Source organism: Amblyomma americanum, chromosome 8, assembly GCF_052857255.1.
Source record: "Amblyomma americanum isolate KBUSLIRL-KWMA chromosome 8, ASM5285725v1, whole genome shotgun sequence".
NCBI classification, from domain to species: domain Eukaryota; kingdom Metazoa; phylum Arthropoda; class Arachnida; order Ixodida; family Ixodidae; genus Amblyomma; species Amblyomma americanum.
This window is the reverse complement of record NC_135504.1, coordinates 50,212,501-50,231,010: the sequence shown is the minus strand read 5'-3', so window position 1 is coordinate 50,231,010 and position 18,510 is coordinate 50,212,501. Positions and strand designations below refer to the sequence as shown.

Below are 18,510 nucleotides of genomic sequence, written 5' to 3'. Positions count from 1 at the left end.
GGTTTTCTGGTTACTACTTCTGTTCCTAAGCAAAGAAAATTAAGGAATTTTTTTTCGCTGGCAGTGTGGAAGACAATCTATAATGCGTTTCAAAACACAGAAAACACAGAACTCCTTCGCGAGGCCGGAGGTAATTTTGATGTTTATTGTTTGTGCGTCTTGAGTCATGTCTGACTTTGTTTTAATTAAAAGGCGTGGAGTCATTAAAAAACGACGTCTTCTTAAAGGTGACAGCGCTCCGAATCCCTTTTATTTCCTTAAGGCCTTCGTCTCCTTCGATGAGTGCGACGATATGGTCTCGCTCGCGACGCTGAAGAACCATCCTGACCAGATCCAGCGACCCGAACCAAGGGATCCTGAAGACGTGCTCTTCATATTCTTCACGAGCGGAACGACCGGACACCCCAAGCCTGCGCTCATCACACACCGCAACTACGTCGCCATAATGTTCGGATTCAAGTAAGCGGGGGTACCAATTGCCCAAAGCACAACGTTGACTGCAAAGTGGAAAACAAAAAAAAAAGTAGCTCAACAGCGTTGCGAGATGTTCAATCATCTACGCGATTGCATTCGTGCTACTAGCTGCGAAGTTTTGTACAGTGACCCAGAAAAAGGGGTGCTTTTGCAAATGAACCCTCGTTTTCTCAGAATAGGTTTTTGGTGTCTAACTTTGCAAAGTGACTCAGGCTATGAGGGACGCCGTAGTGAAGGGCTGCCGAAATTACGCCACAGCCGGTATCGAACGTGCGTCTTTCGGGTCAGCTGCCGAGTGCCATAACCACTGAGCCACCGCGGAGGCTTTTTGCTCGGAGTAATAGAGCTAGAAATGTTTATGAATCGCGGTAAGTCAGCTCCTATAGCAAGAGGCCCTTATTATACGCTGTTATACAGCTCGGCGCCTGATGCAAGCTTTTTGTTCGCGTGTTTCTGCATCACCAGCATGATGGCGACCCAATTCAGCCATTAGATTTTTTCAGTGCTACAATGAAACTTGTGTCAGGCAATATTTGCTCCTGAGAAAAAAGAAACTGACCAGAGCCTCTAGAGCCGGAAGTAGCATAGTTCTCCCGACTTCTTTGCTCTCACCACACAAAGAAATACCAAAAAATGTACTCTGCCGCTATAATGCGGCGCGTGTTCTTTTATTCTCCACGATCTGCGGCGTACAATCGCAAATGTTCATCGGCCAGCTCCCAAGAAATGCGAATGTTTGCGCCATAAGCACACGCGCACGAACGCTGGATGTGCCGCATACAATATCTCTATCACCTGCAGAATGGGGTGTTGCAAAGAGTAGCATGGTTCAACAAATCGCTGGGAAGAAAAGAAGGAACGGGTACACTTCCAGGTGAGGCCTTCTAGAATTTTGATTTGGAGGGGTGCGATGGTCAATCTAAAGGTAAGCTTACGAAGAAGAAAGCTGTAGCTTAAGAAGCCGCGGAGAAGCTTTTAAAGTATTCTAATTGTACATATATAGGGCGACGAATTTCCCAAAGCGTGCTCCCGCTTTTTGTGATTATTAATTCTTCTTCCGAAGCACCAATTGCATAAGGAGTTGTAACGTGAAGATAGTCCTCTAACAAAAGATATTGATGTAAACTTTGCAATGTTAAGGTTTATGGTTTAGGGTTTAGAGCATTTCACGTCCCAAAACTACTCAGGCTACGAGGGGCGCCGCAGCGAAGGTCTCCAGAAATTTCAGCCACCTGTGGTTCGTTAACGTGCGCTGACATCGTATACTACACGGGCCTCAACAAATTCGCCCCCATCAAAATTCGAGCGCCGCGGCCGGGATCGAATCCGCGTCTTTCAGGTCGTCAGCCGTACACCATAACCACTGAGTCACTGAGAAATAAAAGGGATCACGAAAAGGATTCCGCATGATATGTAAAGGAGCAATCTGTGAAGTGCGAAGCTATTAGGTAAGCCACGCATTCACAGATAAGAAACAGCGATATTATAACAACAGACTATTTAGTGGTTGTTTGTCGCTGCCAAATATATTTCCTTTTTAACCAGCCTTATGGATTGCCGGGACTGACAGTTAACAGATTGCAGTAACTGCCTCTTATCGAAAAGTAGCAGCAACACAGAGCTGAGCAGTAAAAAAAGATGGGGGAACGATTGTTGCACGCACTGTTGTAAGACTCAGAAAAATATATTCTTTCGGTATTATCTTCATAGTAACTCCAATAAACTAAAAGAAGGAGAAAGCAATATGGTCGTGCGGCCTCATTGCAAAGGTTCATGGATTTGTGCACAAAACTCCTATTATATAACGTCTCTTCTCCTGGCATTATTTCTTTTCGCGTGTCGGTTCAAATACAAAGATACTCTTGCGTACCGTTCTAATCAATGTGGCATACTCCATGTCAAGGTTATCACATTAAGTGGTTTGCCGCATTGCATTTGAGCTGGGGTGAGGCGTCAGCCGTCTAACCGTCATTTTGCTTTAAAGGAACCTAATTGTTGTGACCAAGCTTTCTCTTTGTTAGCAAGACTCAAAATTCACCAGAGTGCTTCCTTCAGATACAATCAAGCCTCTTCGCTAGGAGTCCGTAAACAATTTGCAATTAAATAAGGGCGACAGAGGTAACTGAATACAGAGGTAGTCGTCGCTTGAGCACTTATTTTTGGACAGTGAAAAACAGGTTGGCCTGCAAAATAACCGTTGCTTGTTCTTGTGCCTATCACCAGGAGCACCATCGTACAACCATCACATCTTAAATGCTGATGCAGTAATGTTTCAAAAGTAAACAAAGAAAAGTTCACACCTGTAAAGTTAATCGCGAGGTTTCATCGAGCATACTCAATTTGCCGAAATCTTTATAATGTATATTAGTTCATGCTAAAAGCCCGCCGCCACGCGGCTTTATCGCTTTGTTACGTGGGATAAGACTAGATTTATTTTAAATGGTAGCAGCCATGCCGTTTTGATTCTACTCCTGCCTATGCTGTTGTGGTTACTTAACACGCCGTAACTCCGAGGTTTGTTGCCAATTTTGCATTTAGCGAGGCCAAGAGCAGCGGGTTTTGACATCTTGGACTGCCACCAAGCACGCGTATTGATATCGCCGCCGCCGTCGAGTTCAACTCTTTGCAGGCGCTGTCAGCACTAGTAAACAGTGCATTGCAGTTCCCGATGAATCGGCTTGTTTTAACGCGATAGCCTTAGAGCAGACTTTCAGAGGAAACGCCGTGCACCTTTTCACACTAATTCAGAATTGATCGAAAGGGCTGTGATGTAACACGTTCAGCTGTGGAATGACACTGAATAAAACTCAGTTAGATTGTCACTGAAGCCCCAGCATGACTTTTAAGCTTGGTTAAAGGGGGGTTTTACTTCCCAAAGCGACTCAGGCTATGAGAGACGCCGTAGTGAAGGGCTCCGGGAATTTCGACCACCTAGGGTTCTTTAACGTGCGCTGACATCGCACAGTACACGGGCCTCTAGAATTTCGCCTCCATCGAAATTTGACCGCCGCGGCAGGGATCGAGCCCGCGTCTTTCGGGCCAGCAGCCGAGCGCCATAACCACTAAGCCATCGCGGCGGCTGTCCCAGCATGACTGAAATCTTATTATTACATATAGGGATGTGAAGTAAATTAGTCACCCTTAAAAGAACACTGTGAAAACTAATTGCGATTCGAACCCATGGGCCTTTGGTTTCGAGTCAGACAGGCTAACACTAGGCCATTAAGGCACGTTTGTTTGACTTCGTTAAAAGTAGACCTGGATAGCCTTGTTCTGTATCGCATTGTCTAGTATAGCTGCTGATGTATATTAATGAGTGTCTAATTAGAAAGAGGAAGTAATTAATAATGTATCAAATAACAATTAACTGTGTAGCGTCATAATGTTAGGCGGAGCCTAAGTTATTCTTTTTTGATTGTCTACGAAGTTGTGACCACGAGGCAAAACCTTAAGCAGAGTTCTTTTTCCTGTTCATACATGCTCAGGTCCGAAGACTCTATGTTCCATGAGGTCTCCGTTTACTTAGCACTGTTGCCCATGGCCCATCCCATGGGTGTGCTTGTTAGCTCCACTCTATTGATCTTCGGAGCTAAGACAATCACTCTTCGCACCATGGCCATCGACCGACTGCTCGCAGCGGCGCAGAAATACAAGGTATGGATAAAGTAAACTCTTGATTACAAATGTAGTATTTAGGTGCGGTTTTTGGACGAGTTCCTGATTTCGGGACCGCGGGTAAGGGGTCTTTTTGTCTAACGGAGTCATTGCGAACTAGGTTTTCTTTCTAGTTCGTAACATAAGCTCAGTGACGCTAGTAGGACTGGCTGGTAACAAGAGTCGACACAATGTCGTTTGTTCTCTGTAACAATTGGTTATGTATAGACGCAGAAAGCACGAAGCTCTTTCTTTTAGATTCACAACTTTATGCCAAACTTGTGAATACGAAAAGGCTCCCATTGCTACGGGAAAACAATGTTTGACAACATTGTGCTTGTTCTATGTCATACCAAATGCTAAAGTATTTTCTTAATTAGGGCGGTCGAGCAACATACCGCCACCATTAAGATGTCCATAGCGCACTGTTTTCGCAATGTGATGCCACACCTTTATTTATGGGGATGTCATTCAGTTCCAATTAACTATAGGTCAATGTTTCTATGGCGTTTATTGCAGAATGTTATGTTGCTCCTATACCCAACGTACGTCCGCTACCTTACGGAGGCTCCTGTGCCAAGAACTTTGGATTTGAGCGAAGTGCGGGCCATCCTGATCGGAGGAAGCACAACTCCGACAAAGCACTTGAAAGAACTCTCTCTTATGTTTCCCCACGCCAATGTGGTATGCGGTGAGTAAAAATCAGTTTACAAATAATGCCTCTACACTGCGCACAAATTTACCTGGACAATATGGAATGCAGCAGTAATGTAGTTTAGGCAGCCAAATATCTAAAGGAAAACTTATGCAGGATACAAAGAAAAACTTCTTATGTGATCTGCATTGCATCTGTCGGTTGCATATATACTCCACTGTAGTAAAAATTTCACTTTGTAAAGCACTGCTCACAAGCATAAGGTAAACATAAAAATCAAAGAAGCGCTTGTTATTATTCTAAAAAAGAATCCCAGGAATTAAGCTTGAAACAAATTCTTTTGTCTCCTCTTTTCCACCACTTAAATCTGGGCCAATAACTGAAATAGATCGTGTGATGCCGCGCTGCTTGACACAGTCTCAAACAGCGAAAAAATGAAAGCGTAATGGCGTCGAAGTAGTATGGCATTTGGCGTAGCATACTGGACCAGCCATGTGACGCTATATATGAGAACCCGGCTCTTGTGTGCACCTTCGTATTCGGAATGTACAAGATGCTGATGTCTGTAGAGGAGTCAGATTTGGGGAGAATGCGCGGGTGCACCGCACATTACCTTCAACCTCTTGCTCCTGTATACTTCAAGCAAGTTAAGAAACAGTTGCGATGAAATAGGTGCAGAAAAGGAAGCATAACGTGAAAATTCTTAGTTTTCGCCTCATTGTTACTGCTATTACCCAAATGATATTGGCATTTAAGCAGAGAATTCATCCCTGAACTCTCCACTTAAGGTGGAAAGGTAACCCTGAAACAAATGCCCAGTCATTTATGATGTCAATTCTAGGCACAGTTGCTGTAATCCTTTCAAGTTAGCTGTCATTGTTGGGCCATAAATTAATAAGAAAGTAATTTTAAATGTAATGTACTTTAATTGAGCCTTTAGCTAGGGGGTAACTTGGTGAACCACTGAAATACTACGAACCTACGTTTTTAGCATTTTCATTTTAATTTTTTTTTCCTTGTTGTGCGCGTGCGGACGCCTATCAAGTACTTTACTGTAACTGTACATCAAAACTCCTGTCACAACGAAAAATTGTTGCGCCGAAAAGTTTTATTTCACGTGTCTCGTTGTCAGCGACCAGTCATAAGTCAAGGCAATGGTGTCTGATCGACGTTCTCCGAAATGATAAAGTAGCAAACGGATGACTCTGATGACTCTGACTGATGAAGAGCTCATCGCAAAAGCATTGCGTGCAAAGTGCCCGAAGGCAACGAAGCAGTCACTGTCATTTCCGAAGATGAGCGCGTAATATAATCGATTATCGGGCAGGCACAGAATTGCTGAATTCTTGTTTTTTTTGTGTAGTTCTGAAGCGAATTACATTGCAACATGGGCAATGTGCTTCAATGATTGAGTGCTTCTCTCAATGAACAGGGATGAACAGCAGCAACACCAGTAGTCATGCTGTCTTTTTTATTTCAGGGTATGGCCTCACAGAAGTGGTTGCAGCTGCTGCATACTGCAGACGCCCTTGCAAAGACGCAACTTGCGTCGGCCCACCTGTTCCTGACGTAGAGATGAAGGTCAGAAATCATGACATTTTGTTCACCCAATACAAAATCTCAACACAAAGAAGAGTTAAAAATGCTAGTGAAAAAAACTTATGCACAGAACTGAGTCAGCCCAGCCATTTCTCACCTAAGCTACGAGAACTGTTGAGCGTCCTGACTGAAAGTTCCACGTTTTACGCATTCTGGACATTACGTCTCTTAAAAAGTGATTTCCCGCTGATAACAATCTGTTCTGCGCTCGGTGTGTATCTCTCTGCATGCTGAACTCCATGGATTGTGACACGGCGTTTTCATGCCCTGTCGCAATCATTATTCCTCAAGTCGTGCAGCCATGAACCTGCCCTCTTCTTCAATTGAAGCTGAGTCGACGTGTGAAAGGCATGGGCACCTCTTAACGTACCAGAATACGACGTATGGCACAGTGCTAGAACATTTAAATCACCATACTATCTTTTTTATGTTTATCTGAATGAAAGTCGGCCATCTTTGCCATAAATGAACTCATAGAGCTTGATGCCGTCACGATAGAGCCTTACAAAAAAGAAAAATTGGTAGGGGGGTAACTTAGTTACACCGAGCAGATGTGCGAAAACAGGCGGTGATTCGTCAATTGCAGTAGGCACTTAAAATCCGCCTTAAGGGCTTGAGGCGATGTATTTTGTGGTTTAATGTCGATGTATGCGGAATTTCTCATTGTCTAGTTAACATTAATAAATGGCAGCGAGTCCTCATACCACTACCAGCGCAGTGCGGCAGCGGTTAAGTGATGCGCCAGAGCACTGGCAGTTGGCTGCTCCTATCACAGCCCCCCGTAGGGATTGTGCAACCCAAGTTGTTCAAGGGTGTACTGACGGCCTCTCTTGAAAATCTGGCGTATTGAACCTTCCGCTTCAAAACTCGCCATATTAGTGTTTCATGGCCCTGTATATACCGTTTTCTCGCAATATTATTGAGCAAATACGCTTTTGCCTGCGATCTTTATGGCACCATTGTATTTTTCATTGTGTGCACTTTACTTGGGGACTGTATTTTGTTTGTTCTGTCGTACGCCGGAAGACATTGGCGTTTCGCCCTTTGTCCTTTCTCAAGGTAGTGGACGTGACTACAAACGAAATCCTCGGACCCCGGGAGTGCGGTGAAATTTGTATCCGGGGACCAACCGTCTTCAAGGCTTATATGGATATGCCTGAGGCCACGGCGAAGGCCTTTGACGAGGACGGGTTTTTTTGCACAGGTGACACTAAATACAAGCCAAATCTCACTGTCCATTGTGCATGCACAGGCAACTTCGATATTGAAGGAACACGTAACAGATGTTCCGCCAGTGATTAGTCCTCCTTGATAGTTTTTATTCTGTTAAATAATGCTGAACCATAATTTTTCAACTTCACTAAAAGGCAACAGCAGCCAAAATCATTTTCTTTTTAGAACGTTACTGTTTCCTTTCACGCTGTAGCTATCTTTATATGCTGCCTGCATTACTTATGACCTTTATTTACATATCAATTTGTTCAGCTTAATTTGCCCATTTCGTCTGCAATGTCTCGCTCGGAGAATACATGTGCCTGTCACAGCACATGCAAGTGGTAGCATACTGGTTTCCGAAGCGGAAAGCGGTGAGTACGGCAGTAAACAGCTAGCCTCCGTCGCGTCTTCGCCGCATATAATCCAACCTATTAAAGGCTGCTGCTGTAGCGGCGACGTGCAGTTTTGACATGGCAAATCACTTTTTTCCAGAATTTCAGGCATGTGTCGGTTACTGACATATTTGCAACATGCAGAATTGAGGTCTATGATACACTGCGTTTTTTTTTAAATGAAACACTGCACTTCAACAACATTGTGTCAAAAGGAAGTGAATAGAGAACTTCGTGACTGTAAGACTAACACACACAAAAAAATATTCTGTATGCACTCTTTGATGATCGTTGTGTGGAGGGCAAGAAACATCGCTTTGCACTGTATGTAATGCATGCAGCGTGTAGAAAAATTTTTCGGTGCCCAATGTTGCCTAAAAAAGTCCTAATGCCAAATTTCTCTGCTGGGGGTCTGGTGAACTTTGCGGAAAGAGGCTTCTCTGTGGCTTTGCTAATATTCAGTTTGGCATAGACTGAATGAAATTTTACTAGACTCCTCTCCTCATTTGAATGCGTAGGCAACAACCTACGCCTTGCAATGTTTTAATAGAGGAAGAAACCTGTGTAACCTTCTCATTTTCCAGAAGCCTCAGATAATCCGAACACCCTTTCTTGTTCCTCTGTCTACCAGACAAAAAACCGATGTCTACTTTGTCGTATAAGAAGTCGGTTTTAGAAAATTTTGGAGAACTCATTCAGTGTAGCAGGGTAATCATGCACAGGGCGTTTAGCCTAATATTTTACACAGTGTTTAAAAACAGGCTTTTTGAATTAGAAGAAAGCTTTTTTTTTTGCATACCATTGTCAGCTGTGTAGTAGATCTCAGTACAGCTAGACGTGCTCACAGGCTGGTTGTCCAATATTGAATACTTAATTTGTTAACTGTTATTCTAAGTCTCCTTAATTATTGAGAGGCGTGTAGCCCACCTTAAATGACGGCCATATTGGATTCTGAGAATTTCGTAAACGCGGTTACCGTCGGCGCTGTGGTCCCGCTAATTTCGGAGATTTCGACGAGCTACGTGCACTGGAGAGGTTGCTTTGCCTGCAAGCTTCTCGGAAGCCCGTGTATTTTGCCACGATGTAGCCAAAATTTGTTCGCCCTCAGCGCTGAGGGTAACCGCGTTTTTGAAATTCTAAAACTGATATGGATGTTACTTACAGTAGTCTACACGCCTCTCAATAATTACGGAGCCTAACTGTAATAGTAAAACAGCTTACTATTCAATATTGGTTAACCAACCTGCTAGTTAGCACCTCATACCTCTATTTTGATGCACTAGGCCACTGACAACGCAAATGCCGAAAAACCACTCTTCCTATTTAGATATTGGCCCCGCCGCGGTGGCTCAGTGGTTAGGGCGCTCGACTACTGATCCGGAGTTCCCGGGTTCGAACTCGACCGCCGCGGCTGCGTTTTTATGGAGGAAAAACGCTAAGACGCCCGTGTGCTGTGCGATGTCAGTGCACGTTAAAGATCCCCAGGTGGTCGAAATTATTCCGGAGCCGTCCACTACGGCACTTCTCTCTTCCTTTCTTCTTTCACTCCCTCCTTTACCCTTCCCTTATGGCGCGGTTCAGGTGTCCAACGATATATGAGACAGATACTGCGCCATTTCCTTTCCCCCAAAACCAATTTAAAAAAAATTAGATATTGTGCAAAGTATTAGGTGAAACACCCTGTAGTAACGAAGAGCACTGCGCAATGCAGTTGTGCAGTGAGATTAATACCGCTAATATGACACAATCATCATTGTGCAATGTCACCCTCTGTGCTTTTGATAGCAGCGTACGAATACTGTAGGCGCCGCGGTAGAAGCGTAACAGATTTGATTTAGAGTACAGCTTTAAATTTTGCCTTTACTCTGTGTAATTCCTGAACCGTATTACAAGATCAGCATGAATATTTCATTTTAATAACCCAATAATGTGGCATAATCGATAATTAAACGGAGAAAATCAAATCAAGGGTAGCAGAATGCCATAAATGAAGTTCTATTGATATAATGATCAACGGCCGAAGGTTGTTAACGGTATATCTAATAGGGCTTGCGTTACAAATATTAACCTTTCTTCGTTCTTATATCAGGCTGTGCTTGCAGGTTAATTGTAACCACAGCCATTTCTATCAGTATTATTTGCTACATCAAGAAGGAGATAGTGCACAACTTCTTCGTACCATTAATAAGGGTTTTTTTGAGGTTGGCATATATTGCGCCCTTATATAAGTTTCTACATTGCCACCAGATTCGATAGTACGAGTATGGCGGTCGTGGCTTAAATTCCGTGGCGTGTAGATTAAAACAACTTAGCAGCTACACGGCCCCAGATCCCAAGCAGCCCAGCTAATCAGCCCAATATTGAAAACATTGTCAAAGGCCGGTCCGACAAAGGACCAGAGTGAGACCATCCATTTCCAATATTGGGCTGATTATCTGTGCTGCTTGGGAGAGTCTACACAAATGTGGCGCAGTATGAGTGCAATGGGCGAGGCGTAGCCGAACCCCGTATGAAACTGCAAAATTTAAGAGCAGCAAATTTCTTGTAGGGTGAAGCTTTTGATTGGATTCGAGCTGGCGCACAGAACTGCCGCATAGGCGCCCGTCCCTGTCGCTTCGTGTCTTTTGTTTTGTCTCTTTCGGGCTGCAAAGTAAACAAGAACGGCCACAAACTTGTGCAAACGAGAATTCTGATCCGTATAGATGACAGGTTACAGAGCAGGCGCAGGATAAAGCCGCAGCTACGTCCATTTCCCATTGGAAATTAAGAGACCCTTTAATTTACGCTATTATCAGGTATGTTTAAAAAAATATTTCTTCACGCTTCAAAATGCAAAAGAAAATGCTTAGACGCCAGATTTCAGCATTTTTAAGGTGCAAATTTACAGTGGCTTCGAGCTGTTGCTGCAACGTGGAGACATTTACTGCCTCAGATTACATTTCACGTGGCATGACAAACTAAGGCTTGAAAGTAAGGCGGGAAACCGTTGCAGAAGTTGTGAACGCCACTCGCGACCGCTTGATATAGAGCCCAGACGCGCTGAGCACCACTCCACGGGATCGGATTTGAATCTTCTTGTTTGGTTTAAGCCTTCCGGGAGGAGCAGAAGAAGAAAGAACTCATGGCCATTGCTGCTCGTTAACGAGCATAGAAAATATGGAGACACCCTTCTACTTTACACGGCCGCAACCACGTGCCGCGTGGCGCTGAAAGATCTAAATCATCGCAGGAATTCCGACGCTTTGGTGTATCCCTTTGGATTTCTGTGGCCATTGGCCGCAAGTATTCGTGGGTGCCCTGCCTACAGCCCCAAAAGCAGCCTCTCTGGCGTCCATGATTTGGGCCAGCATGAACTTTGGGACACAAACAAAGAGAGACACGTGGAACACGGAACACACTGCTGTGTTCCGTGTTCCACGTGTCTCTCTTCGTTTGTGTCCCAAAGTTCATGCTGGCCCAAATCATGGATTAATACCAACTGGCCCAGAAAAATGCCTCTCTGGCGTGCACTGGAGCGTCTAGATCAACGCCAACTGACGGAAATGAAGATTCTCGGCCACTAGCCGGGGCGATAGTCGGCGGCGAAGGCCTCCAAGGCGCTGCTCCTGTTCTTGAGATCATCTCGCCTACAGGATAGTCTGTGACTTTAGGGAAAGCTTGGTGACTTCAGTTTCCTGCTTCTCTCTTTTCTCCTTCATTTTTTATCACCTCACCTCTTTCTCCCCGTGCATGGTAGGAAACCGGTTATTCTTCCGGTTAACCTCCCCGCCTTTCCTCATCCTCCTCCTCCTCCTGGAAATAGTTGGTGTGAGCGTAAGAGTTTTATAGGTCTGATTTTTCAGCGACGAGAAGGAGTAGGTCATGATAATCACCGTGTTCGCACACATTCTACCGGTAGTCTCTAGATTCCTCAAAATTACAAGTCTAAAGCATCGTCATAGATTTCCGCATTGTTCGCTGGAGATCGCCAGCAGATGGCGCCAACAAATGGCGTCATCTGTGTGTGGTAAATCTGAAGAAACAATAGAACACCTCATACTAGAATGTGATGGTATCCATCCCGATGTCGATGCAGGCACAGTAACTCTTCATGAGGCCCTAGGGTTCGCGGATAACAATAGCCATGTAAATATATCTGCGGTGGAAATTAGCAAAAAGCGATTGGAAGATTCATGGCTCTAAAGCAGAGAGGTGTATTAAGGTTAAAAACTTTAAGGCGTATTTTAAAGAAAATGGCGAATTTTAATAACTTTAAAGACAGTTAAACAAAAATAAATGAATAAAACTGAGCAAGGGTTGCAACTGCCATCACCCCGTTTTAAAGGGGACGCTCCTACCATCCATCCATCCATCCATCCATCCGTCAATCCAGGCATCCATCCATCTATCCATCCATCCATCCAACTATCCGTCCGTCCGTCCGTCCGTCCGTCTGCCCACATTTGTGTAACCACGGTGCCGCGTGCCACTTCGATCACCGCGTAAACACTGCACACCGATGGACATAAACGACGCACTGTGCAGTCGTCAGGCTGCGCTCGCATACGCCGCGCCCGCGAGGAGACGGGCGCTAGAAGTACGCGGAGAAAGCGCGGGCAGCATTCGAATACAGCCAGTCAGAGCGCCCCGGCGCCGTCCTGCTCGATCGACGCTTCAGCATTCCGCCGCTACGCGAGGAGCACGGCGCTGTCGTAGCGCGGCAAACTTTAGGTTGGGGTACCTATTGGAGATGGCGCTACAAGTCTCAATGCGAGATGCGATGTTTTCTACTTGCGGCCACAGATGCGCTTTGGTCTCAAGGTGGTAGGAGGCCTCACGAAATCTCGAAACGTGATGAGTAGTGGCTGCCACAGATGGCGCTGTGATCAAGGGTGTTAGCAGACCCCAGAAAATCTTGAAACGTGATGAGTAAGTGCTAACGCTCTTGAATAAGGGATCATTATCAATATACGCAGAGTCTACATTCGTCTCGAGTATTGGATCTTTTTATTGTGTGCACCTGAACGTAGCTGTGTCTGACAACATATAACACACAGGATATTTATTTCCAAATCCTGTCCACAAAGTGTTCCTGAATAAAGAGTCTAAGACATTGCATTTGAGAAAGCATAGTCTTCTTCTCCACCCTTCTAAATGCTTGCACAAATTCCACCACCTCCCCCGGTCTTTAATAATAGTTCCGAGTATGTGTTCTGCATTGCATAGAAGAAAAACAAAGCTGGCAGTGGCTAGAAACATCTAGCGGAAATGTAGGGCTCTTATCATATTTTCCAGGGGCCTGCGTTACCCCAAGAACTGTCAAGACGCGGGTTCTATCCCAGCCGCGGCGGTCGAATATCGATGGAGGCTAAATTCTTGAGGCCCGTATCAGTGCACCTTAAAGAACCCCAGGTGGTGGAAATTTCTGGTCTCCTTCACTACGCCGTCTCTCATAGCCTGAGTCGCTTTGGGACCTTAAACCCCCATAAACCAAACCAAACGAAACCCAAAAACTGTCATTCGGCTGACATGAATGCAATGACGCTGACGATGAAGGTTTAAGAGAGGCGTGCTAAACTAAACTTTATTGTCCCAACCTATGCTCTAAAACGATGAAAGTTGGCGGTGGTGATAAGAAGAAGTAGATTGCTTGGTCAACGGCTTAAGAACCGCCGCTGTTGGTCATTCTTAGATTTAAGTTCACAAAGAACTCTGGAGATAAGGCGCCGAAAGAACGTACGGCAACGCCGAAAGCAGTAGAACCAGTTGCACGCGGCGGCACTGATTCCAGCCGTATCGGGTCGCCTCTAAACATACATTGTGATAAAGCGGCGATATGGAGGCTTCCAGCAGAAAGAAACAAACTCAGCGAAGGTTTGTGTTAATCTCACACGCGTTCGTGACGCAGGGGACACCGGGTACTACACCGAAGAAGGGCACTTCCACGTGGCGGGCCGCATAAAGGACATCATCAAGTGCATGGACCAGCAGGTGGCTCCCGCGGAGCTGGAGACGCTCCTCCTGTCGCACCCGGACGTCAGGGAAGTGGTGGTGGCCGGTGTGCCCCACCCGAAGTTCGGAGAGGCCGCCAGGGCATTCGTGGTACTGAGAGACGGTACAAGCCAGGACGAGGCCACTAAGAAGAGCTTGGAGGCGTACATCGAAGGTAAGCGGGGAATTGCTTAAAGATAAAGATGGTGTATGGGGTTTAACGTCCCAAAGCAACTCAGGCTATGAGGGACGCTGAAGAAAAAGAGTGGCAGATTTGGTTTATGGATTATTTCATTTAACGAACTACAACGACATAGACTATGAGAGACACCGTACTGGAATAATTCAGATAACTTGTCATAATGGGTATTTTCACGTGCATTGGCATCGCACGGCACATGGGCCTCTTGCATTTTGCCACCGTCGAAATACAACCTCTGCGGCCGAGATCACCCGCCGCGGTGGCTCAGTGGTTAGCGCGCTCGGCTACTGATCCGGAGTTCCCGGGTTCGAACCCGACCGCAGCGGCTGCATTTTTATGGAGGCAAAACGCTAAGGCGCCCGTGTGCTGTGCGATGTCAGTGCACGTTAAAGATCCCCAGGTGGTCGAAATTATTCCGGAGCCCTCCACCACAGCACATCTTGCTTCCTTTCTTCTTTCACTCCCTCCTTAATCCCTTGCCTTACGGCGCGGTTCAGGTGTCCAACGATATATGAGACAGATACAGATACTGCGCCATTTCCGCTCCCCCAAAACCAATTATTATTATTATTATTATTATTATTATTATTATTATTAATATTATTATTATTATTATTATTATTATTATTATTATTATTATTATTATTATTATTATGCGGCCGATATCGCACAAGCGTCTTTCGGGACAGCAGCCGAGCACCATAAAACCACTGAGCGACCGCGTAGGCTATGACTGGTGCTGTGCGATGTCAGTGCACGTTAAAGAACCCCAGGTGATTGAAATTATTCCGGTGACATCCGCTACGCCACCTCTTTCTTCCTTTCTCCTTTCACTTCCTGCTTTATCCCTTCCCTTAAGGCGCGGCTCGGGGGTCCGCCGAGATGTGAGACAGATACAATGCCATTTCCTTTCCTTAAAACCAGTTTTCTTTTGCTAAGTTTCCTAGGGGGGCTCCAAAATATAAAAAAGAACACGTTGTTGAGCTCTTGCACAGCCTTATCATAGTACTGTAACCGTGTTTTGAATAAACGAAACATGCGCCGTGACCCTGCCTAAGTGGGCGACCGCCGCTCACCTAGATGGGCTGCACAATGGTAGCATAAAGAACACAGAAGATACAATGAGCGAGTCCACTTCATTACTTTCCTATCCTTTTTAGTTAAGTCTTTGAGATGGGCAAATGAAAGCTCTGTCTGAACTGGGTTCCGTTGCCTTGCATGCCTAGCACATATCGCACGTCATGGCATGTGCTTTCTATGTTCCTAATAAATGCGGTGGATCAATTTTAAGACTGCGCCAACAGCGGTGTCGGCCTTTCATTTTGAGGCGGTGAGCACGAATAGGTATGCACAATAGGTATGCACGAATAGGTATGCACAAGAAGGCTTAATTTCTTGCGAGTCTAAGTTTGCAGTCATAAAGTGGTGGATTTGCTCCGTACTTTTCTACGCGACCTGAACAATACACTTCTGAATGCTTGGTTGTGCCTCTACGTAGCAAGGAAATTCGGCTTTTTCGTGATTTTGGCGTTCCGAAATCTTCTGTGGGCATCTGTACGTGGCGCTTCCAACAAACCTGTTTGGAAACGCTATAACGCTCCTCGAAAAGGTTGTATGATGCAATAAGCTTATACAGGCTCCGTGATACAAATGTCATTCAATTTGTATGTTACTGCATGGCAAGGTATGTCAAATGTATGATTTTGCGAGAATGACTGACATTTGTGTGACATTGTATTGATTACTGTATGACATTTATGTGACAAACCATATCAGTTTATTGCATCATACAACTTTTTCAGTACGGAATACGGTAGCATGAGAGTGTATTAGCGATTTTGTTACGTTGATGGCTTTCTTCAATGCTGGAAATAAGGAACACGTAGGAGATACGTTGCTACAAGAAAATCCCTGTTGCTGGATCGCCCCTTAATATCAATAAAAAGCTTTTGGAGCCAAATGAATATTAAATATTTAGCATAATTATTCTAACCTAAATACCGCTTATTTGGGCATAAAAAAGTGCCGGCGACTTGGCATTGCTAAGCACGTAATATTTAGCGAATGCACATTTTTTCTCAGGTGGACACCATAGCCACGCACCTGAAGGCGCGACTGATGTACACACTGACCCAGGGAGCCACTTATGCGCGTCTTCAATTTTTTTTATCGTGAATGCCAGTTTATCTAATGTACGCCGGAGGCCTATGCTCTAGTCCTACGTTTCTGCACCAATGTTCTCAAAGTGAACATATATTGCTCTAGTGCCGTGTTTCTGCCACAACGTTGTCCAAGCCGATGCCCACAGTGCACATCTGTTACTACTGCCATATAGCTCAAAACGCGATTAATTTCATAGCAGTATTATTAAACGAAGAAGCCAATGCGCAATGCACAGCGTGGCAGTGCGTTGCACTTAAACGCGGAGCGCGTTCGAACGCGGCGATATACTAGTGCTGCGAAGCTGATCTCTTCGCGCCGCCGCTGGTTCTACTCGCAGTCATCGATATTTTTTCGATTTCTTTTTATTTATTACTTTCACTTGGCACACACCCACAAAACAACTAATGCATACAAACATTCCAAGACCTTGCTCGGGATAAACCCATCAGAATCGTGTTATCGCTGTTAAACTCCACTGTAAGAATGAAACTCGACAGCAAATAATGCGTAGTTGGTTTCACCAAGCCGTGGTGTACGCCCTCCTTTTTGGGCTTGCTCAGTCCGCATGAAACGCACTGTTTGTACTCTCGTGAGTGAAAATTCTCTCTTCGCTACTCCCATGGACACGGTTCAAGGCTGTACGTAGGAAACGCAACTAATCCAAAAAATGCGTGTTTTGCCCTTGAGGCAAGCTTTGGCCTGGAGGTCTGTCACGGCAGAGTGCTCTGAATTCATGTTGTCGTCTTCATTACAATCCCACAAAATTTATTTTATGCGCATTCTGGAATTAGTATTATTGAGGTAACGGACACCACTAATTAAAATCAACATATTTGTTGTGCTTTTCGACACTTCATTCGTTGGCCGTTCTTCTCCTAAAGAAGGCACTTGTTGGTTAGGTTGCATAGCTAAGAACTGTGTATCGATCTCAAAGACGCATGACCTTCATGTATGTCAGCCGCGAACACATTCTTGCAGAGATAGAGCGGCATAATTAATAATTTGATATTTTAATATAAAATTACACATGAGGTGCAAAATCACGTTCCTGGCAAGGGGCTGGTTGTAACTGAACACAGCAGGACATAAGGTGCATTTCGATGTAAATTTTGCCACCCTGAAGCGGGAGACGAGTCATGAGGAACGTCTGAACGGAGTACTCCGGATTGGGTCGACCGCCTGGGGCTTTTCATTTTAAGGTGAGATGGCATAGAACTTTTCTTTTTCCGCTAAGAGCAGCAGATGACGCGGGGATTGCACCCTCTCAGCTCAGGTGAGCAGTCTCCAGAGCCGCTGAGGAAGCACGGCGGGTAGACCTGGAAAGGCACAGAACAAAGGCGCGATGTTCACTTCCGCGACATTTTCTTGAGGCCTTCGGCCTGCATCCCCTACCCCCTAATCCACGCACAAAAACACACACACATATGCGAAGGTGTTTCTATGCGCGTGCGACTCACATCAACTTATACGCGAGCTAAGTACTGCGTTGCTGCTGCCTGTCAATATAATGCCCGTTTTTGTCTGCTGTTGTATTATCAGACGAATTTCTATAAGCTTTTCGTCGATAACTACGTATTGATTATTATTGCACCCACATTTTCAGGACTGGTGGCGAACTACAAGCAGCTTCATGGCGGCATTGAGTTCCTGGACAAGCTTCCGGTGACTGACACTGGCAAGGCCCTACGCCGAGAGGTTTGTGAAGCATACTTGAAGAGGATTGCAGCTGCTACGGCCAATTAAAGGATTTAGGAAATAAACCAGCTCGGCCATGTGTCCCTTGCTTATAATACTTTAAGGATTGTTTCTCTTTGGTCTTGCAATAGCCACTGTCAATATTCTGCTCCGACGCACATTCTCTGTGAGTTACTGAAGACAAAAACAATGAAACTCACCGCTCGCCCTAAATCAAGGACATAGAAACGACACCCAATATTTGCACTTTGTGAGGTGTTTTTGTGTTATGTTTAGGTTAAAGTTCTTGATTGTAATTGTTGCTGCGACTGATATTTGGCGAAACAATATTCGTCTGCCTCCCAACAAAATAAAAAACGACTGAAACTGGGTACCCTTGATGTAGAGCATACGCCTCGCGCGCAAGAGGACTTGGGTTCGAATCCCGGGGCCGCGCAATTCTCCACCGGGTTTGAAAGAAAAACGCCGCGTGTCGATGGAATTAGATAGCC

At 45.1% G+C, this 18,510-nt stretch overlaps 1 protein-coding gene across 5 annotated transcripts in view; it reads left to right on the top strand.

Moving 5' to 3' along the window:
- The window catches only part of LOC144101598 (luciferin 4-monooxygenase-like), an 86,288-nt gene extending 68,188 nt beyond the window's left edge, over positions 1-18,100 (top strand). For all 5 annotated transcript variants that reach the window (XM_077634742.1, XM_077634744.1, XM_077634743.1 and 2 more), the window contains exons 5-11: positions 263-459; positions 3,960-4,128; positions 4,648-4,819; positions 6,264-6,364; positions 7,442-7,586; positions 13,877-14,134; positions 17,928-18,100. In XM_077634742.1, coding sequence (XP_077490868.1) covers positions 263-459; positions 3,960-4,128; positions 4,648-4,819; positions 6,264-6,364; positions 7,442-7,586; positions 13,877-14,134; positions 17,928-18,067 — 1,182 coding nt within the window. In that variant the 3' untranslated portion in view covers positions 18,068-18,100. The remainder of the gene's footprint in view (positions 1-262; positions 460-3,959; positions 4,129-4,647; positions 4,820-6,263; positions 6,365-7,441; positions 7,587-13,876; positions 14,135-17,927) is intronic.
- Positions 18,101-18,510: the final 410 nt, after the last annotated feature.